The sequence below is a fragment of the Phyllopteryx taeniolatus genome, chromosome 10 (genome assembly GCF_024500385.1).
Source record: "Phyllopteryx taeniolatus isolate TA_2022b chromosome 10, UOR_Ptae_1.2, whole genome shotgun sequence".
Taxonomy (NCBI): Eukaryota; Metazoa; Chordata; class Actinopteri; order Syngnathiformes; family Syngnathidae; genus Phyllopteryx; species Phyllopteryx taeniolatus.
This window is the reverse complement of record NC_084511.1, coordinates 28,054,060-28,078,539: the sequence shown is the minus strand read 5'-3', so window position 1 is coordinate 28,078,539 and position 24,480 is coordinate 28,054,060. Positions and strand designations below refer to the sequence as shown.

The 24,480-nt window shown below is 43.1% G+C and overlaps 2 protein-coding genes across 5 annotated transcripts in view; one reads left to right on the top strand and one right to left on the bottom strand.

The window, feature by feature from the left end:
• Positions 1–3,973: 3,973 nt before the first annotated feature.
• On the bottom strand, positions 3,974–11,801 carry lman2 (lectin, mannose-binding 2). 2 transcript variants are annotated; one of them, XM_061787117.1, is made up of 8 exons: positions 11,519–11,801; positions 9,265–9,383; positions 8,925–9,042; positions 7,721–7,800; positions 5,947–6,108; positions 5,756–5,870; positions 4,491–4,610; positions 3,974–4,237 (listed from the first exon to the last, which is right to left on the bottom strand). In XM_061787117.1, the coding sequence occupies exons 1-8, from the start codon at positions 11,652–11,654 to the stop codon at positions 4,077–4,079; spliced, it is 1,011 nt and encodes a 336-aa protein (XP_061643101.1). In that variant the 5' UTR covers positions 11,655–11,801; the 3' UTR covers positions 3,974–4,076. The 2 variants fall into 2 exon arrangements, with proteins under 2 accessions (XP_061643101.1, XP_061643100.1); XM_061787116.1 differs by lacking the exon at positions 7,721–7,800 and adding an exon at positions 7,853–7,935 and having other exon boundaries at positions 3,976–4,237; positions 11,519–11,793.
• A 12,490-nt stretch (positions 11,802–24,291) lies between these two features.
• htr4 (5-hydroxytryptamine receptor 4) overlaps positions 24,292–24,480 on the top strand; it is a 50,180-nt gene continuing 49,991 nt past the window's right edge. For all 3 annotated transcript variants that reach the window (XM_061787214.1, XM_061787213.1, XM_061787211.1), the window contains exon 1: positions 24,292–24,471. In XM_061787214.1, the coding sequence (XP_061643198.1) occupies positions 24,312–24,471 (160 nt within the window). In that variant the 5' untranslated portion in view covers positions 24,292–24,311. The remainder of the gene's footprint in view (positions 24,472–24,480) is intronic.

Below are 24,480 nucleotides of genomic sequence, written 5' to 3'. Positions count from 1 at the left end.
GGATCATAGTTTGGCTTAGCTCGCATTAATATTAGGGACAATTTTGATGGACAGAATTGCGCGACAAAGAAGTCTGCGGAAGAATAAACCTAGGGTAAGACTAGTCACCGGGAAGTCAAAGGGACGACGGAGTCCGAGAAATTCCGCGAGGACGGCGGAGTCCTGTACGTACTTAAATTCCGTGTTTCCGTGGGTTTGTAAAAACGTGACTAGTATCGTGTGAATGCGTAGAAGTATGAATGTATAAGACAGGATTGCAAATTACAACTGGGTTTGGAAGCAGGTGCGAGAATCCTCCGCCCCGTGTGGGGAGAAGTTTGAGGATTACCAAGCCCCAGACAGTCACTGTCACCGTCATTTGGAATAGTCAGGATTTAGGTCACTCGAGGTGCAAATAAACGGACTTCCAAATTCACAAAATAAGAAAAACATAACAGTAAAACGGATTCAAAAGAACGCTTCACGTGTAAAGACTGGAAATATGTTCAACTCCAAACCCCGTACAAAATAAAACATTTAAACACGTGGATAACCAAATACGATGTCGCGGGCCAACTAAATTCGAAGAATTTTAAAGTAATATAAAAGTCGACAAAAAACAAAAATAGAAAAAGAGGGATATGACGACTTAGTTGTCTGGCTAAACATGGTGTCTCAAATAGAAAAAGGAAGTAAGAAAAAGAAGGACTTAGAAAATGGACGGAAAAGGCCTTCAGTGACATGAAACAACATTTGGTGTCCAGTAACGCGCTGGCCCTTCCAAATTATGATAAAACATTCATTCAAATGCGGTGATAAAAAATTAGACAGCGTGACGTGATAACGGGCGGCACGGTGGGCGACCGGTTAGAGCGTCAGCCTCACGGTACTGCGGACCCGGGTTCGATCCCCGGCCCCGCCTGTGTGGAGTTTGCATGTTCTCCCCGTGCCTGCGTGGCTTTCCTCCCACATCTCAAAAACAGGCATTGATTGGAGACTCTAAATTGCCCGTAGGTGCGACTGGTTGTTTGTTTGTTTGTTTGTTTGTATGTTGCCCTGCGATTGGCTGGCAACCGGTTCAGGGTGTACCCCGCCTCCTGCCCGATGACGGCTGGGATGGGCTGCGGCACGCCCGCGACCCGCGTGAGGAGAAGCGGCTCAGAAGATGGATGGATGGATGGATGGATGGGCGTGGTGATGGAAGTTAGGTCATTTTCTTGGCTTAGATTCCTTCATGCAAAGGTGTTACCAAACAAAATATTCTCCGGCGGTGGTACGCGTCGGAGTCATGTCCGCAGGGGTTTGGAGGCATAAAGCGATGCAAGGGGGGTATTATCACTTACGGATTAAGCAACTCCCACTCCCGTGTCTGCCCGAACTGCCCTCCATATGTTGTACTGTTAGATATCCAAGTTTGATTTTGTTGCAAAATACCGGCAGATGTTTTTGTTTTTCCAGGAGTGGCCGGGAGCATTGGGGGGTCACGCGTGTTCGATCCTGGGACTAATTCGTGGACGGTGATGGTGGACAGCGGGCCCCGAGCGGAAGGGAGGGTTCTGAGTTTCTTCATCAATGACACGAGCTGTAGACCATATGGAGGGAGACCACCTTTAAGATGTTTATTTCATTCGCGTGTATTGTGATATGTTTGCTTCCACAGTTCTTCGTTGTGTTTTACACAGTTTTTGTTCATTTATGTCGATTCTGTTGTGTATGTTTTGCCACCCGAGTCGGGGTCCCTTTGGGTGTTTTAATGAACGGGGCTCTGAAGGACGCTTGATACGGCTCTCGCTCTTTTCCTCGTCTCGTCTCGTTTGAGAAAGGTTTTTCGACCGAGAGCCGCGAAACCTTGGCGCTTCCACGAGGCCGCGCGTACAAATGGATCCATTTGGGATCGGCTCCTTTGTGATAGCGGGGAGGAGATTTGGTTCGTTTGGCTGTTTGGTACGCACGTGTGGCCTCAGGGGGCGACGAGGAGACGCAGGGAGCGATTCGGCCTTATTAGAAGAATTGTTTTTCCTCGTAAATGGTTAACCTTAAGTCGATGCCTTGGAGCATGATAGATTTTCTTGACCAAGTAGATTCTTTCAAATTGTAGATAATAGGTTAACTTTTTGGGCTAACGCTGGTTTGTTGTTTCGGGCCAGGTGTCATTTGCTAACTCTAGATTTTGTAATGAGTTTGGGGATCTCATTAAAGGGTTAGGGTGATGTAGTATATTTTAATAGTAACACAATCAGAGTTCCTTTGGGAAGGACAAATGGTTGGAGACCGGTAGTCACGCCAACTATCTTTTCTTTGTGCTTCTACATCAAAGGACATCCTTTAACCAGTTTGATGTTTATTGGGGTGTCCCGCATCCCCCCGACAGAAACCTGTCTGGGGTCCTGGACTGTTTTGCATGATCGCAGCAAAGGACCCCAGGGGGGAGAGATCGACCAGACTGAGAGACCACAGCAGACGAGCAGTGGTATTTCACACACCCAAAGAGACACCAGCTGGCGGGTGCGATTCCAAATATGGTCATGAGGAGCAGCATCCTTCCGGATGCAACCAGGGAGGGGGCTAATTCCACGCCCAGAGAATTAGAACCTTGATCAACTGAGATCCCGGGGTTTTCGGGGGCTTTTTCGTCGTTCTGGCAATATGACCTAAAATTCCTATCATGGTATAAAAAGAATCACTTCACGGTAACGGTGTATATCGCAATGTGTACAAACGTCAGTGTAAAAATTAGAATGAAGTGTTTCTGAATGAGCTATGGGAAATGTAAATATTTCCTGTTAAAAGGGGCAGAATGTATGAGATTAATGAATTTTCATGTCAGCGTATTTTTCCTATATGTAGTGAAATAAATTTAAGACACGCAAAAAAATGCTAAATTGCTAAAAAACTAAACGTAATGTAAATGTTTTGAAAACGATCGTCGTGTACATCTCAAAACACAGCACTCTATAGTACAAATGAATACAAATAACATTGCTGACATTATAAATCCTCTATCTAATATAGTTCTGATGTCATAAGCTCCCGGTCATAGCTGACGTACCCAGTAACTAATTCATTTGCAATTTTTAGGTGCATGTGTTCTTACTGTGTAGCTTTTTGCTGTTCTATAATTTTCTCTCTCGATACATTAATTTACATGCCAATTTGCACTTCATAGTTGGTTGCTCGTCACTGTAAAATGGTTCCTTTCAAAGTTCTGTTAAAAGTGTACTGTTCGCTTAAGCACTTATTGTGGTGTTTCGCTACTTAACTCATTCACTGCCAGCCTTCCCAATTAACTTGCTTATTTGACTTCTAAAGCCGTCAATGGCAGTGAATGTGTAATGTTATCTTAGCAATTAGCATGGCAACTCTTGTTGCTCGGTGTGTCTCACGATTAGCTTACCCTTTAGCGTGTGTGTCAGAAGAGTAACTTATTTACCGCCATGGAGGCAATGATTAGTTACTTAGAGGAGAGGTTTTTGCTTCCGTCCTCATAAAATCCTGTTTCGGCGACCAATGTCTTTTGGCTGAAAACCAAAAATGCACTTTTGGGCCATTTTCGGGTAAAAATTGTTGGTGGCTGAACGAGACAGACTTTAGGATCAAGCATGCGAATAGCACAGATTTCCTGACGTGAGTGTGCCCCAATACTTCAATGTTGCGCTTGTTTAAACCGCATTTTAGAGCGCAGTCAGCACACTTTTTCAACACATTCAAGAGTGGTTTTATGTCCTGGTGAACAATTAAAAGCCTTGTTTACTGTTTACAAGGCTTTTTGAAAGACGGCCATTTTGGCTCAAAGTCGAAGGCAACCGGCCGACTTTGAGGACGCGGGTTTCCAGTTTGAGAGCACAGATGAGTGACAACCCCAAAAAAAAAAAAAAAGAAATATCAAAATCACAGCGCGGAAGGTTGTGCTGTTGCCATGGCAACCAAAATGGCAGCACAACATGCAGTGCTTCCATCCAGAACATTTGTACAATCTTTAGACCCCCCCCCCCCCCCCCCCCCCCCCCAAAAAAAAGATTCACATTAAAATGTGCTTCAAGAGTCAATCACCAGCGCCCCGCTGCCTTCGACGGGCGTTCCTCTGCTCCTCCGGGTTGTCAGTAGAACCTCTTGTTTCGCTCCTGCCGCTTCTGGAAGACCACGGCGCCCACCACGCCGCACACCACGATGCCCAGCAGCGCGCACAGCAGCAGCAGGAACACCTTCCAGCCCGTCAGCGGCGTGCCGCGGAAATTGCCCGTCGGGTCATCAATGTTGTCTGCAGAGGAAAGCGCGTTGCCCATTTAAAAGCTAAGTCAACCCACAATTCTTTTGGGTTTGCACATTCACGTATTCTTGCCCCCAAAATGTGTGAGTTTGCTTCCCCTTGAAAGAAATTTTGCTATTGCGCCAAACATGGGCGATTCATCGATTTTCATCGCTCAATTCAGGTTTACTCGTCAGGACCATTTTGTTTTTTAGCGGCTACGATTGAAAGCAAATTTATTTTAAGATCCCGCCCCCGGCCAAACCTTTGGGCGACTTGAGCAGGCTGACGCTTGGCTCGATCTTGGTCCAGTCCAGGTTCTCCTCCTCAGACGTGTACTCCACCATCAGCTGGTACAGCTTCATTGAGATGATGTCATGGTTGTCTACCAAACGGAGGAGAGAAGTTAACGACACGCCGGCCACTTTATTAGGTACCCAACCAAAATCTAAAATGGCAAAATGAGTCACAGGAATCGAAGGGTTAACTTCTGATGCGACATCACTGCGATACGAATCGTGATCATGTGATAATACAGTATATAGTGGAAGAAAATCATGTATGATAGTTAGGTAGCTGAGAAAGGCAAAACTTTCACAACACACTGAAAGTAAGTCAAAAGTGTCAGCGTGAAAGTGACCATCCCATTTTTGTCATGACGTTACCATGTTTTTTATGACTACTCTTGAAAACATGCCAACTTTATTCTGATGACATTGTGACCAGTTCCTCGTATAATACTGCAACTTTAGCTCATAACAGTGTGACTTTTTTTGTCACTGCTACTATTTATTTCCAGTATTATTACAATTTTTGTAACGTTGTGACTCCTTGTGATGTTATCCGTTTTTTCAACTTTTTTTTTAATACTGTTACTAATTTTGACGACACTCGAAACATTTTTTCTTTATTCTCGTCACGTTGCAACTAGTTTGTCATAACATTACAACTTCTTTTCTCTTTTATTTTCTTCCCCATAATTGCATGTTTTTCTTGTAAACATATTTTTCATCGTGATTTTTTCCTGTAATGTTACGATTTTTTGTTGCTTTTTTTGTTCTAACATTACAACTACTTTTTGAGATGCGAGATTTTTGTCATGTTATTATTTTTGTCAAGTTATTCTTTTTCTTTTAATATTTTGCACATTTTTCCTTATGTTTTAATTTTGTGTCACTATTTTTTCTCAAAATGGGATTGTGTATTCATTTTTCAAAACAAAAACAATTGTACTATTTCAGCTTTTTTTCTTACAAGCATTCTTTTCTCATATGTTTTGCTGTAATATTACGTTTTCTCTTTTTTTTTTTTAAATATTATTTTCTTGCAATATTATGGCACTCTGGAAAAATTCCACCTTTTTCCCACGCCAATATTTTTTTTTTTCTTGTAATATTACGCCATTATTCCAGAGACATTCTATTCTTATTACAGGTACGCATTTTTTTTTTCCTCATAGTGCTACTATTTTTCATCCTTGTAATCCTACGACAAAATTCTCGTCGATGGAATTGTTAAAACGTGACGAACCAGAAAGATCTCCAGTGGCCGCCGAGGCGCCAAAGAAATATCCCGTGGGAAGACGAACGCCTCCGATGTCGATGCATTCCTTCCACTCGTTCTTGTCATCCACATCCATCATCACCTGCGGGGCGGCGACACCGCGTCGACACACTCTACCGCCATGTTTCACCAGTATGCATTTGTCATTCAGTACATACGGTGAGTCTCCCTTTGGAGTAGCGGACGGCGAGGTAGGTGTCAAACTCTCGGTTGCGGATTTCGGCCGAGCAACCTCCCAGCTCCGACGAGCGTCCGTCTTTGCCGTGGTCGTAGCTCACCGAGCCGTTGTTCACCATGGCCGAAACGTACGGGAAGGAACGCTGAGGATAGGACACAGAGTTCAATAATGTTAAAAAAAATATATGGGGAATTGAAATTCATGTAGAAAGTGAAAGAGAATGCTGAGATGAGGTTGCAACATAAAAAAAGCGATGGTTAAAGAAACATGAGACCCAGACACCGTGCAAAAAAAAACAAAAAACGCTTCGAACCAAAACAGCCAGCTTTTATGTGTGTGTGTATAAATTATTATTTTTTGCATAGTTGCCACACTTAAATGTTGAACCTCATCAAACATGTAAATATCAGTCAAACATAACCCAAGTAAACATACAATGCAGTTTTTAGATGGTGATTTTATTTATTACAGAAAAAAATAATTCAAAGCAACCCAGCCCTGTGTTAACAAATTATAAATTAAACAATAATAACTGGTTGAGCCATCCTCAGCAGCAACAACTGAAATCCAGCATTTTCTATAACTGGCAACAAGTTGTCCAGGTCCTGAAGGAGCAAAGCAGCCCAAGACCATCACACTACCACCATGTTTGACCACTGGTATGATGTTGATTTTTTTTTTTTTTTTTTTTTTAAATGCCGAGTTACACTTACGGCAAATGTAACAAGACAGACACCTTCCAAAAAGTTCAACTTTGGTCTCGTCAGTCCATAGAATATTGGGATAGATCGTTTGGCCAACTTCATTTTGTCAGACAGGTTCTATTTATGTGATTTCTTGATTGAGAAGGTCTGGAGATAATCAGGCTTGGATGTGGTCATTGAAAATGAACTCAGCTTTCCCCCCAAAACATTTATTTAGCCACAGTTAATTTACAGTTTAAAAAGGGGGGCATTTATTTCTTTTAGCTTTGAACAGATGTTTTCCCTGAAAATAAATAAATTCACCATTTAAAACAACTGCATTTTATGTTTACATGGATTATCTTTGTCTGATATTTACATTTATTTGATGATCCTAAACATAAAGTGGGGAAACGATGCAAATTTTAAAAAATGAATTTGAGAAGGGGGCAAATACTTTTTCATAGCGCTGTACATATATGCTTTGGCTTTAAAAAAATAAAATAAAAAAAATACAGCTGATGTCAATAGGCAACGCCTGCAGTCATTTGTTTCTTGTAGCTACAACACCATGTAAAGTGTCTTTTCCCCCCCACAAAGACACCCATGACGTGGGTGTTAACAGTTGCATATATATATCTTTATTGAGTTTGCAAAAAGATGAAAATTACACAACGGTAAAAGGCAGAAATACGCCCTAGAAAACTTTTCTTGCTATCTTTTTCACTGTCAGGCAGCCAGTGCGATGGTGTGGCCTGCCACTACTGAAATGTACGCGAATTTGGCGGCGGTTGGATATAACGTCAACCCCTGAGGGCAGGGTCTTTCAAGGACCCCTGGAAATAGCCCTGGCTTTCTGTTGTTTTGTTTTTTTCCCCAGGCATAGCTTCACGAGAATTTTTCCGTGGGTCGAATGCGCCACAAATTGTTCACCGCCAAAAGGTCCTGAAAGGACCTCTGGAAACCGAAATGGTTAACGTGAACATAAAATGAGGGGGAAAACACGGAATGAGGTTTTAACGGAAAAAATGGAACTGGCGAAAGCATGCTGACGAGAAGGTCAGCACTCACGTCCACTGAGTCATCGTTCGAGTACGTATCGATAAAGACTGCCAGCCCGTGGAAGACGGCGTGGTCGGAGAAGACGGGCCCTGAGGACAGAGGAGGCGATCAATGGCGGGGAGCCGTGCGGTGTAAACTTACGTCCATGCCTTGCTGGTCATTGCGGAAGGTGTCCAGGAAAATGGACAGGCCCAGAAACTGATCCTGGTTCCCAAACACCGAGCCTAAGATGGAGGCAGAGAGCGTGACAAAGCAGTATGTTCATGTGGCTACTTCAGGAACAATGGGGGCGGAAACAAACAAAAAAAGAAAAAAAAAAGAGCGTTTCATGACACCATATTTAAATGAGAAATTCATGGTTGTGTACGATAGGGCTGCACAGTTAAGCGGATTTTAATTGTGATGACAATATTGGCTTCCACGATTAGACTGGCCTGATGGTCGACATATGAACTTGAGGCCCTTTCACAACCAGTAGTCAGCCAACCACCAGGGGGGCAACGCTCGGTTCGAGCTTCGTTAAGCTGCCTGAATAATAAGCCAGCGCAGTGCGCACCCTGCAGCGGGAGCCTCAGTAGTCAGTCACGCGGTGGAAGAAGTGTGCAGCGCGCGAGTCATGTCGAGAGAAGCACAGCGAACATTGGAGATGGCGGTGATGAGCTAATGCCCCGCAAAGGGATCGACACCCGTTTTCTGGACATGTTTCGATTCACGGCAAATGACGTCATGTCAAGAGCGCAGCAGAGTTGTCTGCCCGGCAAGGTGACACAACTAATCTGTTCAACCATTTGAAAAAATGTCAGAAAATGGTCAAATATGGGATACCCACCCGCAATTATTTTCCATACACCGTATAAAAATGCAGAGACGCCACGGACAACATTTTGTCAGGAAATTTTTTTTACTGTCAAGAACATTTGTGTCTCAGCTAAAATAAACAAAAGCCAACAGTAAAACGGTTTCCATTTTGTTTGTTGAAAAGTAGTGCAAGAAAAATACAGATGTTTTCCCTAACATGGCGAATAATCCTGGTTATTAATCGTGAGTACAATATTTATCCAAATCATTTTGGCCATCATCGTGCACAATTGGAGGACCACAATGTTCCTTGTTGAAAAACAACAGTTCGAATGTTTACATTTCCATTCTCATTATTATCATGACACTGACCTCCGATTTGCACAAAAAGTGTGATTCCAAAAGCCGTGCTTACCAGGATGCAGTCTGTCTTTTGTGTACCAGAGAGCAATGCCGTCGCCGTGGAGATTCTTCTTGCCCAGCCCGTGGATTTTGAAGTGGACGTGCATCTCCCAGTCTTTCAGGTAACACGGCTGCACAGCAAGACACCGCAAAACATGGCGTTCACGAAAACAATAGGTATTATTAATACAGCCGTACATGACGCAGGTGACTTCAAACATTTTATGCACTGAAAATAAAGCTTTATATTATACTTAAGACACAATATAGAAGGTTTAATGCGTGTGGGTCATCACAAAAATGATTGGGCTATCATTTGGCAACATCCAATGTCATGAGAAAAAGGTGCTCACCACAGTATTCCAGATGGATCCCTGCTTGCTTTTCTCATCCGGAGTTAGTCGCACGTACGAGCTGGTCACCAACGTGCTCCCCGAGAAGTCCCACTGGCTCGACGGGCTGCTGCCCACGCCTAACGCACAACAGGCTAGTGAATACAACAACATTTGAAACCCTAACTCAAGTCTTGAAACCCTACTTTGGAATGCTAAAATGTCTTTGAAACCCTGACCTTGGGTGGAAACTCTTAACCAGAAAGCCTCACTCTCTCTTGAAACCCTGATTTGAACCATTAATCCTGTCTTGAAACCCTACTTTTGAGACCAGAATCATATCTAAAACCATAATTTGAAACCCTTACCTTTGTTTAAAACCCTAACCTGTTTTAAAAGTGTAATCTGAAACAAGGAGCATGCCTTGAAATTCTAGTTTAAAACCCTAACCTGGGCTTGAATTGCTAATTTGAAACCCTAACCCAAATATGAACCGGTAAAAACTAGACTTTACACCGATTTGATCGGGCTGATCGGTATCGGCCAATATTTAGCATTTTATGCCGATCGGCTTTAATGTCATAATTCGCCGATCCGCAAAAGAGCATTTTCTCCGCGTCGCCTTCGTGCACAGTATATTTGAATCCAAAAGCTCGTTTATTTTTAGCCTTGTCGCGTGTCTTTTGACGTAGTACTGTAAATATCTGATGGCCAAAGGAAAAAAAAAAAAAAAAACAGCGGTGTGGTACAGACAACACGTCTGAGACAGGCAACACGTATTGGCCGGATCAGACGACAAGACAAATTTGCTCTTTCACGACTACTGAAATAAAATCCCGTATTCCCCATCCCGTTTTTTACGATCATTGGGCTTTATCTTGTCAACTCAAATGCGACCGGATATACTTGTTACCGTGGCGACGACAACAAGAGTGGAGCGAGCCGACGGTATTATCAGGACAAAATGGGAAAAAAATGTGTCGGTGGTCAGCGGTGCTCAGGAGAGGAGAGGACGTTCGTTTAGGGCTCGCTTGAGGTATGTTCACGTACTTTTAATACGATACGGCTCACAAGCAGGCAATCAAATGTTAAGTAGCCTAGCAAACTCGCGGTAGCACGAACGGTTGGATGTAAACATGCCGCCGTTCTGTCGACACATGCTCTAAAGTTTCGGTGTGGGTGAACTAATTTAATTAAAAATAAAGTAATTTAATTACAGTAAGTTAGCACCCATTATTTCTGTCATGTTGTAATGTCGGCTTGACCTGAATGAAAAATCTCACGGCACACCAACAAACAGAAATGTCACAAAAAGTGGATCGACGAATGACTGTATTTACTTCCTGCCGTCTCATCGAAGACCATTCATTTGTGCTCTCTGTCACTATGCCTCACTGGCATCAATAGAGGAACAAAGATACATTATTTATTGTAAATATCATTTTTTGGAGCAATTAAGACAAGTATATACAGTAAATGAACAAGTCATTTAAATAGAAACATTCCTCCATCTTGTGATCGGTTATCGTTTGTTTAAACTCGCTGATCGGCCCCAAAAATCCTGATGGTGTAAAGCCTACTAAAAACCCACAACCTCAGATCACTCCATACGTTGTTCAAATACAAATGACAACAACCACTGCAGTATTACACCAAAATGTGACAGGGGTGGTTGCCATAGTGATAGCCATCCTCAGCTGTACCAGTGGCTATTACAAGTCTGCACCCCCCCTTTCAAAGGCCATGGTTTTGTGGGCGTGGACACTTGTGCAACGAAACCATCAAAGCTGTTTGATTTATACTAAAACCTTTTTTTTTTTTTTTTTTTTCAATGAAGTTGTACAGGTTATAGGTGGCATTAATTGTAGAAAATGTTCTGAAATGATTTCTCTTGGTCTAATTTTTCTATCACAAAAATTTGATCAGGAGTATGTTTACTTTATTTTATTTTTTGTCCTACTGCACGAGTTCATTTTCTAATGGCTAATATCTCACTTGACAGAATTCCCTTCATGTTGTTGAATGGACTTAAAGGAAATTGCGCGGCGGTTTTATGGGACTCTATTAAGACAATTTCAAGTGGGGAAAAAATGAGTGGAAAGCAACACCGTAATTGTTAGTTAACTACACGGTAGCTTAAAGAAGTCGCTGCCAAATTAGTGTAACCAGTAAATAATATCTATCTGCGGAGTTGGGAGGAGTGTTTTAAAACTATGTCCGGAGTTGTAAACAGAAAGACTTGAATTCAAGCGAGCTAAAGTTGACGACTTCCTACCTTGGTAGGGTTTCATCAACGAGTGTTCTCGTTTAAGGTGCTCCGGGTTGCCGTCCGTGATGTCGCCGCACACCAGCCGTAGCGCGGCCGCGAGGAGGAGGCACACACAGCCCGCAAACGCTCCAAAGCTCGCCATTTCGACACAAAATATCTCTCCCAACTCTTCAAAATAGCCAACTCGCAAAGTCCATGAACGCGTCGGTCCGTTTGCTATTCTCTTCCGACAAGAAACTGCCAACACGCGAAGAGTCCTCGATTACTTCCTCGCTCAACCTGAGGGATTTTTTTTTCTTATTTTAAACTCCTTCGCTTCTAATAGTCTACTTTATATTTTGATTTAATATTTAATACTGCACATCGAAAATGTAAACCTTTTTAAATCAAGAAAAATGGCCAATCAGTGTGTTTCTCGGAGCATGTTTCTCAAGACACATGGAACACGGACCAATCACAGACAAGCACATCGAAATGTAAGCCAATCAGCGAGTGCCTGTAGTTCAGGTTTATGCCACTAGATGGTAACAGAAGGAAAATAAAATATCCAGAAGAAGGACGTTATATTTCTTATCAATTGGGAATACTAAAGTACAGTACATCACTTGCGAGCATAGTATGAGTAGTAATAATATGTTTCATTTTGGAAATTTGTCCCTTACTTGAAACCCTAATTTGGAACCCAAACCCCAATTTGGAAGCCGAATCCTGTCTTGAAACCTTCACATAAGAAACGTCACCCAGTCTTGACACCTAACAGTTGTTCTAAAACCTAACCCTGCCTTGAAGCCTTAGTTTAAGACCCAAACATTTGCTTGAAACCCTGACCTTGGCTTGAATCCCTAGTTTTCAAACCCTAATGTGTGCTGAGGACAAAAATCCAGGAAGGTCTCAAAGGAGCACTTTCGTTGTTATCCAGAGACACACGATAAATGTCACTTTGCCTCCAATGGTGTGACTCACTGCTTTTGCTGCAAGCCACCACAGCAACGACGCGGTCTCCACTTTTTTTATTCCTTTCCACTGGAAGATCTGCAGAGTTACGCCTTCAGTTTAACCGTGTGGGGATTGGACAAAAGGTAAGCCATCCCCGATCAGACTTGTGTTTGTGTGTGTGTGTGTGTGTGCGCGCGCAAGTGTAACGTTGATCCAAAAGCCACAGAAACCGAAATCTTGAATTATCCATCCATCTTCTTCCGCTTATCCTTTGTCCAACTCTTCCGAGGGGATCCCGAGGCGTTCCCAGGCCAACCGGGAGATGGACGGTCGTCCCCGAAGGCCTCGGGGCAAAGTCATCACAGCAGCCTTAAACATCTAAAATGTCTTTTTTTTTAAACAAAAGATGCGACCACGGAGCCACCAAAGATTACAATATTTGATGTTTAGGCTTGTGTTTATATACCGTATATACTTACATATTTGAAGAAATTAACGATAAACAGTCGAGCCCACAGACTCGCCACCTGCGGATTCACCTCATTGCGTATTTTTTTTCAACTTTTCCTTTTCTTTTTCTTTTTTTTGTCTTTTTGTGTGTTATAACAGTTTATTGGCGGTGTAGATCTGGAGATCATTCAAGCATTATCTCATCTTATCTTATCTTACTTAACGCACCCACGCGTCCACCTGTGGATGTAACTCATGTCAGATCAATGGCTGCGACATGGAAAGTCTAATCAATGAGCTGGCCTATCAGTGGTGAGTATTGATCAGCGGCCGAAACAAGCGAAGCATATGTGATCGGACCTGAAGGCCGAAACGTTTTCTAATGGCGTACGTGGCAGACACGCTCAATTAGGACCTCACGTTACGACACGTCCTCATTTTGTTTCCGCGGACGTCTCAGATAATTACGGAACTCGTTTAGCGGTGGAATTGCGCTGACGGCGCCCATGCTGGAACATGGCAGACGCGACGGGGAAACATGGCCAATTCGCACGGGAGCTGATTGTAAAAAGCATGCAATTAAATGTTTTAGATGTTTACAAAAATGTACGTGAGGTTAATTAAGGACCAAATTGTCATTGATATTTAAAAAAAAAAAAAAAAAAAACATGTAGGCCACATTCTTTGAAGAATCTAATTCATCGCTGATGTTTGTTGAACATGAAATTACCTGTGATGTTATTTGCCTCTTGATTGTCTCTGATATTAACAAGAAAAAAACAAACGTGTTCGGTTCTGAGAAGACTCAACTCATGTTTGATGTTTACCAGAACAATTGCTCGCGTCGGTGAAGAAAACGTACGCCTACTTCCGATGAGATGAGGTTCCTCGAACGTTGGGTTCGTCGAAAAACAAATCTTTGACAAAACGCGGAGATCGGGTTCTTGGAAGACTACCTCGTCTTTGATGTTTCCCCCAAAAAATGTACATTAGATTGATTTAAGACTAAATTGTCTTTGACATACATGTACATGACGCATGAGGAGTTGTTGTTGCCGGGTCAAACAGACGGTTCAGTCCAGCCAATCATCAACCGGGGCCTCCGGCGACCCCCAAATCTTCTTAATTATATTCTTGCGCAGGGTGGCATTAAATGTGATTTTTTTGCTGGAAACGTGTGAGGCTGAATGAAGACGGACGGAAGTGCGATAATGACAACATCAGGCCCACGCTCTCGAGACCTTTACGTCGTCCAATTTGGTTAAGACGGCAACTTTTCACAGGCATCCATCGACTGTCGGAGACCCTTCACCTGGACGTAATTGCAAATCCATAGACTTGTTGATCAAATGAACAGTGGAGGCGGCAGAAGCTGGGCTTATTTCGATTTGTGCGAGGTGGCGGCCATCGTTAGCAACTCGTCAGAGAAGCGATCACATTACTGACGTGACACATACAATGTGAACGTGACGTGGACTGTTACTGGATTATTTCAAGTCCCGGTTTATTTTTATCGTGCACGGTAGATCCTTTCGAGCGGGATTACTGTTTTTAATACGGCTTTCCAGGTCACTCCTTTGCCTCATTTGCCCGTTTGCAAATCCAAGGCTGCTTCAGGGACTTCGCCGCCTCCGTTCGCTTCGGCGTGCGCCTCATCGCTAAGCTACTTAGCGTCCGGCCAGGCTACCCATTGTGTGGCACGATGAGGATGCAAACACCGTATTTTTTTTTTTCACTGTGGCGATGGAAAAAAAAAAGAAAAGAAAAGAAAAGAAAAATAACTTGGGTTCAGGTTACTCTTAGCGGACTTGAAGGCAAAAATATGTGGTTTGTTTCAAATACACAACGTGAAATTGAACAAGAGTGGCGTTAAACAGCTTAAAGCCTCTTATTTTTTTTTTTATGTATTCGCTATCCCAAACACTGTCACATCCTATATTAGTTTCTGTGAAGATGTGTGTGTAGCGACAAAGTCATTTTGCACATCCAACAAGAACTTCGGCAAGCTAAGGAGAGCGCATATGAGAGCGAGGACGGGGCCCTGCACGATCGGCCTGGAAACCAGCTGACTAAAGAAATGAACTTTGCAAAGAGGAACTATGCAGCAAAGTTGGAAAAACAGTTTCGCGCTAACGACTCGAAATCAGTCATTCCAATCGCTGACCAATTACAAGCGACGATCCCCCCCCCCCCCAAGCTGAGAGCAATAGCACACTAGCCAACGACTTGAATTCCTTCTATTGCAGATTTGAAAAGGACACTTTCAGCTATTTAGCGACAATTTGTCTAACCATGGACTGACCAACATCAAGACTTTTAGAGATACTGCACTCCATCCTAGAACACCTACGCGAGGATCCTGTTGGTGGACTCGAAGCGGGCGATCAACATCAACTCCGTCCTCAAAAAGGCCCAGCAGAGGATGTACTTCCTGAGCGCAGCTGAGATGACCGTACAGCGGTCGTTTCACAAAGTTTTGCTCGCAAGTCGAAGCAAAAAAAAAAAATGGCCCAAACGACAGCTCGTATCAAGAGGACAAAAAAGGGTCTCGCTAGTATCTCAAGGCACCAATGTAAATCTAGCCGAAATAAAGCAATATACAGTATATGTGAATAACCCCAAGTGAACTTCTTAAGTTGCAAAGCAGTCATCTATTTGGTTGTTTACAATCAATTAAGAGTAACTTCCTGTTTGATATTTGGATGCTTTTATTTTGAAAGGACTTCCTGTTTTGAGTGAGCGCGGGCGAGCTTAACGGCAAAGAAAGGACTGAAAAGTCCAAAGTATTTTGTGCTTGATCGAGGCACATGGTATGTTGATTGTGTGAATGAATTGTATATTTGTTGATTTTTGCTGCCAGAGATCCACATGACTGATTTTGTAAACGTTAAAGATAGATGGCTCTAAGAGTATGCCTTTTAGTTTACACTTTGTTTTTTGTTGTGCATTCCCAAGCTCTTACGGTGAAATTGATGCTTTGCTGCCGTTAAACCTGAAAATTCCTCGCATTCGGGGGATGCTGTTGAGCCGTCGAGAGCGACAATCAAATGACCGTATCAAATTGTATGGCGCGTTTATGTACTGCGTGATCGAGCACTTTATTTACTCTGTGGATTATTTATAATGTTTTGCACAGTGGCGGCTATCATGAATACAGATTCTGGAATCCGGGCTTTTATTTCTCTCCCCCTCCCCATCCTGTGAAATATTTCTTCACCACCGGCAGTCAATTATTGAGAGCGCTTTCGGGAATCTCTCTCATCATCTCCGTGACCAAGAAAAACAAAAAACAAAAAAAAAGTATCCCGCTTGGTTGGCACCCGAAGAAAATGTCTGCTCACCGTCGCGAGTTTATTTGTTGCAAATTCGGTGGGAGACGGGGACTAATCAGCTTGCCGGAATCAAAACATTGGGAGTCTTAGCGGGGCAAATTTGGAAGCCCCTCTTAGTGTGTGCAGTCGGAGCTGTTGCAGATGAAGATTGCGCTGACAACATCGCAGGGGAGCGTCAACATTGTTTGAAGATGCCGCATACCGAAGCTGTAATAGCTGTTCGTGATGGTTATTATTTTTGGAATCCCGCATTTAACATATTGTTTGTACTATTTAACGCCGTACTCGCGCTAGCTATATGTATAGTATACGGTGTTTTCCCACGCTCGATCGCGGTTCACCTCTTGGGGAGTCAGTGCATTGTGGATTTCTTTTTTTTTCTTCTTCATATTCATATTCATATCGCGCATAGTTTTCCATATCGCGGAATGTCGATGTTTAAAACGATTCACATATTTAGACGTGTTCCGAGCGGGCCTAAGTTTCGACTGACCTTCCGTCACCAAAATTGGAGCCGCCCTCGTTGCGTCGCCCATCTTGGCGCCAAATCGGCTAAGGCACCAGCGAGCCCCGCGCTTGCACAAAAATGCGGCGTCGCCGGAAATACACCCCACTCTGTTGACTTTCTAACACGCTATTTTTACTATTTAATGCACGGTTTACTATTGAACACACTACATTTACTATATAAAACAACTTTGAGCGCACTGCACTGCTCCACGTCGGTTGAATCCACGTCACATGGTTTATCTGTTCCCATCGCTGCCAGTTTGCATTTTAGCGTCACGTCAGATTTCACGTGCGCACACATGTAAAGTGACATGCCGTGCGCGTGTGTGAGCAAATGTCAAAGGTGAGGGTTGCAGATCAAAGAGGGTCTCGTCGTCGTCGTCGTCTTTTTCTCTTTGGAGCCTCCTTCATCAAATAAATGGAATCGTCGGCTGCACGCCGCCGTGCGCGCGCGCGTGCTCCTCTCTGCAAGTCTATTGGAGGATTTTAAGGAAGGCTCCATCTTTGGTTCCCACGCTTGTGACGTTGATGGAAATCAAAAGAGTATCTCTTACCTTCTTCTTTGACTCTGACAAAAAAGAAAAACCGAAGCAAAATGTTTTCATAGATGCTTATCTGACAATTGCATCAAGGGATAGACCTACTAGAACTATACATGTTATTGTTATTATGCACAATTTTTATTTAGCTCAAACCTTTCCAATTCCAAAATTGATATAATGGAAAATTGTGATATAATGGAAAGGATTTATTCTTACTATATATATATATATATATATATATATATATATATATATATATATATATATATATATATATATATATATATTTGTTTTGCAAGCCATGGATGGGTTTCAAACAAGCGTTAGGGTTTCAAAGTATGGTTTCAAGATAGGATTATGGTTTCAAACCAGGTTTAGGGTTTGAAATTATGGTTTCAAACAAGCATTAGGATTTGAAATGATGTTTTCAAACCAGGATTAGGGTTTCGAATTATGGTTTGAAACCAGGATTAGGGTGTGAAATTATGGTTTTAAAACAGGATTAGGGTTTGAAATGATGGTTTCAAACCAGGATTTGTGTTTAAAACGAGCATTAGGGCTTCAAATTATGTTTTCAAAACAGGATTAGGGTTTCAAACAAGCATTAAGGTTCCAAATTAGGGTTTCAAATCAGGATTAGGGTTTGAAATTATGGTTTCAAACCAGGATTAGGGTTTCAAATAATGTTTGCAAACCAGGATTAGTGTTTCAAACAAGCGTTAGGGTTTCAAATTATGGTTTCAAATCAGGATTAGGCTTTCAAACCTGTGTTTGTGTTTCAGACAATGGTGAGGGTTTCAAAGTTGTTTTTCAAGACAGGGTGAGGGTGTCAAACAAGATTTATGGTTTCAAATCAGGATTAGGGTTTGAAATTATATTTTCAAGATAGGGTTAAGGTGTCAACGTAGATTTTCAAGCCTGGTTTAGGATTTTGAACAACAGTTAGGGTTTAAAGTAGGGTTTCAAACTATAGGGTTAGGGTTTAAAATTCTTGTTTGAAGCCTGGGTTAGGGTTTCAATTTAGGATTTCAAGCCTGTGTTAAGGTTTCAAACAAGGGTGAGGCTTTTAAATGAGGGGTTCCTGCCAGCGTTAGGGTTTCAAATTTTGATTTTAGCCCAGATTACGGTTTCATAGTAGGGTTTTAAATCTGGGTTAGGGTGCCCAACGAGAGTTCATCTTTCAAACTCGGGTTTTAATCTTGCGTTGCCGTTTCAAGCCTGCATTAGGGTTCCAAATTTGGGAAATTTTCTCCCCAAATTGTTGTGTGTGTTTGGGTTGGAGAAAAAAAACCCAAATTGCAGCTTCGCTTCCAGCCCCTTCTTTTCTCCTAAATTAATTACATTTGTATTTAACTCATATACGCTACACCTGTTACAAATGATTTGGATTTCCATTATTTCCAGTGGGGAAAGCATATTTTGGAAATAATTGTGCATACAAGTCATTCAAAGAGTCAATTCAATCTTGAAATTTCCAAAACTTTTCTGGCACAAAGACAATTCCCCCCCCTCTGATTGTGTCATGAATGCAACGCGATGAAGAGGAGGAGAGTGACAAACGGGAGCGAGTGAAGCGGCGGCGGCGACCTCGTGCTGCGTCTGTCGACGCCTAAATGGGATTCATTTGACGTCTCAATCAGCGCAACGCTCGCCGCCTACCAGGCGCAGATGGTGTTTGTGAAAGACGTGAAGACGCAATTATTTGCTCGCCGGAAAAGTGGAGGTCATATGTCAACACTCGTTGTCGATCACTTGCAAATTGGGCGACAAAGTGCCTCGAAGTGGCCCCTCGTTGACGTAAACACCGTAAAGCGACAACATGAGCACAAGCTTTTTTTCGGAGCTGCTTGGATTTTAGAAGAAAGGAAAGACCGTCGCTTGGCTATGCGGAAAGGCCGGGAATTTTTCAAAAAAAAAAAAAAAAAAAAAACTACATTAATTTTAGGGGGAGGGGGGGGGGGGGGAACACATTTTCTCATGAAGTAGGATTTTTTGAGAAAGATATATTATTTTAAAAAAAATCAAGAATATGAATGGATGGAATTTTGACAGGAAAAAAAATCGATTTTTTCCCCAAACGGGAAAGGACTTCTTTTTTAGTCCAAAATTATTTTTTTCTTCAAGAGAAACAGTTTTCCTTTTTTGTGAGAAAAGTCCTCTTTTCTCAAGAATGTTGTATTTTTCAAGAAAAAGTCACTTTTTTTTTCTAGAGCGAAGTTGAAATTTTCCAGTTAAAGCTTTTGGAGAATAAAAAAAAAATATATATTTACAGGAGAAAATAGTCATACTCTCAAAGGAATATCATCCCATTCCCCCCCCTCATGTGATTATATCATGAGGCGAGTTGTCTCGTTTAAAGGCAAAATGAGAAATGGGCTCCCTCTGCAATAATGTCATGCGTGGCTTTTGTGTTCGTGTTCATCGGTGGCATTGAGAAGGGTTGACGGCTGAGTGGAGGATCACTTGACTTTGAATATTATCGCGACACAGGCAATACTTGGGGTCAACCGTCCAGAGCAATGGTGAGTGTGGTCAGGAAGTGAAGAAACGGCTCCAAGCAGGTCGCAACGGGTGGAGGAAGGGGTCACCCGTGTTATGTGACAGAAGACAGAAGGGCAAAGTTTAGAAAACGGCCGTGGCGGACGGATCCGAGACAGTGGCGCCGAAGAGACGACAGGAAGCGGAGCACGTGAAGAGGTTGAGGTTCGCTCAAATTAGAAATGAGCTCATCGTCGATGTTTTGGACACGGAGTTAGAGAGAGAGCAGACTTGGAGGGTTTGGACACGTCCGGAGGAGAAATACAAGGAGGATGAGGATGGCGCTGCCAGGCCAGAGAGCATCTGACCATCAAATCTATCAAGAAAAAAAGAAGGTCATCTTATATCAATCATATCATGAGATTCAAGTCAAAATCACTGATTTAAAAACATATTATGATCATTTGGTGTATATTTTCAATGAAAGGTAAAAGAAATTCTAAACGGACTATTTTTCTTCTCTAAAATGTTGATTTTTTTTCAGGAAGAAAAGTAGACTTTTTCCACGAATCATTTTTTTTTCGAAGTGTCATTTTTTTTTTTACATTGTATAATAATAAAAGATGTATTTTTTTGAAAACAAAAAAAAAACAATTTGCATTTAATTAGAATAAGAACAACAATCCAAGAGAAAAGGTCTTTCTGTTTTACCCCACAAGTTGGATATTTTTCAGGGGAAAAAAAGGTGGTTTGTTTTTCAGAAAAGTCTTTATTTACTCTCGAGGTGTATATATTGTCACTTTCGGCTCGTCCCGCCCGTCATGGGTCGCCGTCATTTTCTCCAGATTTTTTTTGTCGTGGAAACCTAAAAAAGCCCTCAGTCCAGGAGTCACCAACACGGTGCCCGCGGTCCGTCTGCCGCGGGCCTGTTCTAAAAATAGCTCTGAGAATGTTGTCGAAGAAATCATCTGAAAATGTTGAGAGAGAAAAACAAGTGTTGCATATTTCCTACCTTGTTAAATTGATCATTATTGTGAGAAGTCATTAACATGATCAGTGTCTTCACGTAGATGAATATCAGTCAGAACAATAACATGCCATTATAGGTAGTTTGAGCACATTTGTCCTTTCAGAAGTGTGTATGCAACTTGTAGCCCTTGGCGTCGGTCAGTAGTTTTCATTTCCCAAAAAGGTTGGCGACCCCTGATTTCTTCTCTTTGAATGGTTCCAATTGTATTTCCGACGAGTGATGTCTCGCTCACGAAACTTCCTCCTTCTGATTTGCGACAATTAAAGCAACAACAAACCGGAAGCAAACAAACAGAAGATTCAACTCGCTTGAAGGTGCGGATCATCATTTTGCTGTTGTGTTGGATACAAATCAAAATGCGCAGGCTGTAAAAAAAAGGAGTCGCGGCGGAGGAGGCTCGATGGAAAAATGGATCTTCCATCTTGGCTTATGTATTATTACGTTCCTTTAAAAAAAACTGAACTGGTCAATGTTGGATTCATTGCGATCCTTACTTTCTCGACCAATGAATTTATTTCCTAAGCGATAAACAACAACAACAACAATCAGTGTGCAGAGGTTCTTTAAGACAAAAAGAAAATTGCTCAAAATGGCATCTCGAGGCCCTCAGATGCTCGAGGTTTTTTTGGTTTTGTTTTTTTCCCCCGGTGTGAAATTGAAAGATGCTCCGAGTGCGTGAGCGCGCGCGTGTGTGCTCTTGATGTGTTGCTGGGCGACATCCGCCGTGTGTGTTAACCGCCGCGCTCAAGACAAATCTGACAATTGACGAGGCCAGGACGGAGCCAGCAGAAAACAATAAAAGGGAGAGAGGAATCGCAGGGAAGGGTCTGCAGGGTCTGCAGGTTGTGCACAAAAACGTGGATCAGAATGTCTTGCTTTTTTTTGAAAGGTCAAAGTCAAATTGATTTGAGAATTAGGGTGACAATTTTGAAACCAAACAAAAGTCTTCGATTTTATGAAGAATGAGAGAAGATTCTTTCCAGGGGAAAAAGACAACAACAAAAAATAGTCAGCTTTCTTCAAGGAAAAAGACAAAACTTTTCAAGAAAGAAATTCTTTTTCAACAATAGGGAGAGATTTTATTTTTTTTCCTAAAAATAAAAAGAAATTAAGGGTCGGGTTATAATTTTGACAGTTAAAATGTCCTATTTTTTCCTGCTGCTACTTCCCATAATGCACCCTATTGCAGGACTAATGAAGGCTTGGTTCAATTCCATTCTATCGTAGTGTTTTCCATGCGAGTGATGTTTTTGTGCGGGGGAGCAAAGCAATGAGGCCACAAACAACGAGAGAAACCAAGGGCCAGCACATCACGAGACAGAAAAGGGAAGAAAGAGAAGATGACAAATTGGCAACGTGGGGAAGGACGGCAGCCACGGCGCCGAAAACATCCGGTTGGGGGAAACACACCGGTCGCAGTTCACTCAGGGTCTCGATTTTTGCGAGACCCTCAGTGGAAAAAAAACAACACCAAAATTGGCAGGGAGTGTGCATGCCCCAAGAAATTGACGTGTTTTAGGGCTCTCGAATACAAAAATGCTCCCACGGCCGAATGGAAGGCATCCTGGCTGGTCAGCAGAATTTGAAAGTTACAATGGAACAACCCAAAACATTCTCAAGAAGCTGTGGCCGAAAACCCACCAAAAGGTCTTCAAAGCGATGGCTGAAAAGACACAAGCGGCCATTGCAGGGCAATTATTATTGTTTGCGCAAAGTTGAAAATTGAGCCCTCAAGAAATTGTTTTACTCGGCGATGTGAAATTTGCGAGGCGTGTCTACCGTGAGTAGACCCACAAAAAAAGTCACAAAAGACATTCCTGAAATGACCCAGGACGTCAGCCATTATGCTTTGAAGCAGACATTTTGTCCATTCATGTGAATTGCAAAACCCAGCCTTCCAAGCTGGTGCTATTTGGCAACATGACCCACAAAAAAAGTCTCAAGAGGCCCTGCCCGGAACGCACGGTAAGTCGGCCATTTTTGTTTGAAGTGGCCACTTTAAGGGTCATTTCTAGGGAACTTTGACCCCTAGCATTTTTTTAAATTCACCTCCCAACACCAGTTTGAATTAGCCACATGAAATCTGGTAGATTTTGGTAGCTTTATCATGAGTAAATGCCCCAAAAATCTCGAGAAAGCATGTAATGGCCCCCTAAACCGAAGAACTGGTTGGGCCACCCTCAGCAGCAACAACTGAAAACATTCTCTTTCAGGATTTTTTGGATTCCATCAATCACAGCAAGTTGTCCAGGTCCTGAAGGAGGAAAGCAGCCCAAGACCATTACAATACAACCACCGTGTTTGAGTGTTGGCAAGTGTTTTCTGAAATGCTGTGCTACATTTACACCAGACGTAACGAGACACGCACCTTCCAAAAAGTTGAACTTTCATCTCCTCAGTCAATATAATTTTCGACCAAAAGTCTTCAGATGTGATACTTTTGTTTTTTGTTCTAAACGTAAAACAAGCCTTTATGTTCTTTGTAGTGATTTGCCGTCGAGCTGAAGGAGGAGTCCTATCGGGCCTTTTTGGCCTGCGCGACTGGACTCCTGAGGCAGCTGACGGGTACCGGCTGGCCAAGCGCAATGCGGCTTTGGCGGTCGCTGAAGCAAAAAGGAGTTCGGTGAGGCCACGGAGAAAGACTTCCGGACGGCTTTGAGGAAATTCTGGTCCACCGGCCGGCATCTCAGGAGAGGAAAGCAGTGCACCGCCAACACCGTGTGTAGTGGGGATTGGGCACTGCTGATCTGGACTCGGGACGTTGCGAGTCGGTGGGGAGAATACTTCGAAGACCTCCTCAATTCCACCGACACGCCTTCCCATGAGGGAGCAGAGTCTGGGGTCTCTGAGGCGGGCTTTCCTATTACTGGGGTTGAGGTCACCGAGGTGGTTAAAAAGCTCGTCGGGTGTGTATGAGATTCGCCCGGAGTTCCTAAAGGCTGTCCCGGTCGACACGCCGCTGCAACAGCGCGTGGACATCGGGGACAGTGCCTCTGGATTGGCCTCCGGATTGGCTGGTGGTCCCCCTGTGTTCCAACTCCAGGGGGATCACACTCCTCAGCCTCCCCGGTAAGATGCATTCAGGGGTGCTGGAGAGGGGAAGTCGAATCTCAGATTCAGGAGGAGCAGTGTGGTTTTCGTCCTGAGCGCAAAGAATTTGCATTTGACTGATCTGTTGATCTCTGTATGCCAGCAACTCAAACGAGTCCTCAATATTTCAAGGGTGTCGACTTTCTTTTTTGTTTTTTTGCCACGTTTCTGTTTGGTGTTCCAAAAGGGACTCGTGGGCCACTCGGCATCCATCCATTGTTCGGCGAGACGCGCGCACCTAATGAAGTGTCGCATCCGCTTCCCCCAAGCTGCAGCAGGGGGCGACAGAGACGCCATATTTGGACGCCTGCGCTGAACTTTTTTTGAATTGACCAATTTGAACGGCGGTGTGTATTGGACGTCATGCGGTCGACGTCTTATTTGTGCGTGAATGGGGAGCGGCGGCGTGTCGCTCACATCACCACGCACGCATGCCGAGCCGCGCTGCATCCACTCCTCCTCCTCCTCTTCCTCCTCCTCCTCCTCTTCCTCCTCTTCCCAAATACCCACGCGCGCTCAAAGCCGCCTGGACCCGCCTGGTCCGAGTCACTCGCTTTTCCTCTGCTCTGCGCGCGGAGATCGAAGGACGATGTGAGATTT

Excerpts from the sequence above, each read along its gene's own strand:
- lman2 (XM_061787116.1), bottom strand. The coding sequence starts at position 11,654 with ATGGCGAGCTTTGGAGCGTTTGCGGGCTGTGTGTGCCTCCTCCTCGCG. Across the intron at positions 9,384-11,518 it reads GTTGATGAAACCCTACCAAG|GCGTGGGCAGCAGCCCGTCG; the intron begins GTAGGAAGTCGT and ends GTTGTGCGTTAG. Across the intron at positions 9,043-9,264 it reads GATCCATCTGGAATACTGTG|CCGTGTTACCTGAAAGACTG; the intron begins GTGAGCACCTTT and ends CTTGCTGTGCAG.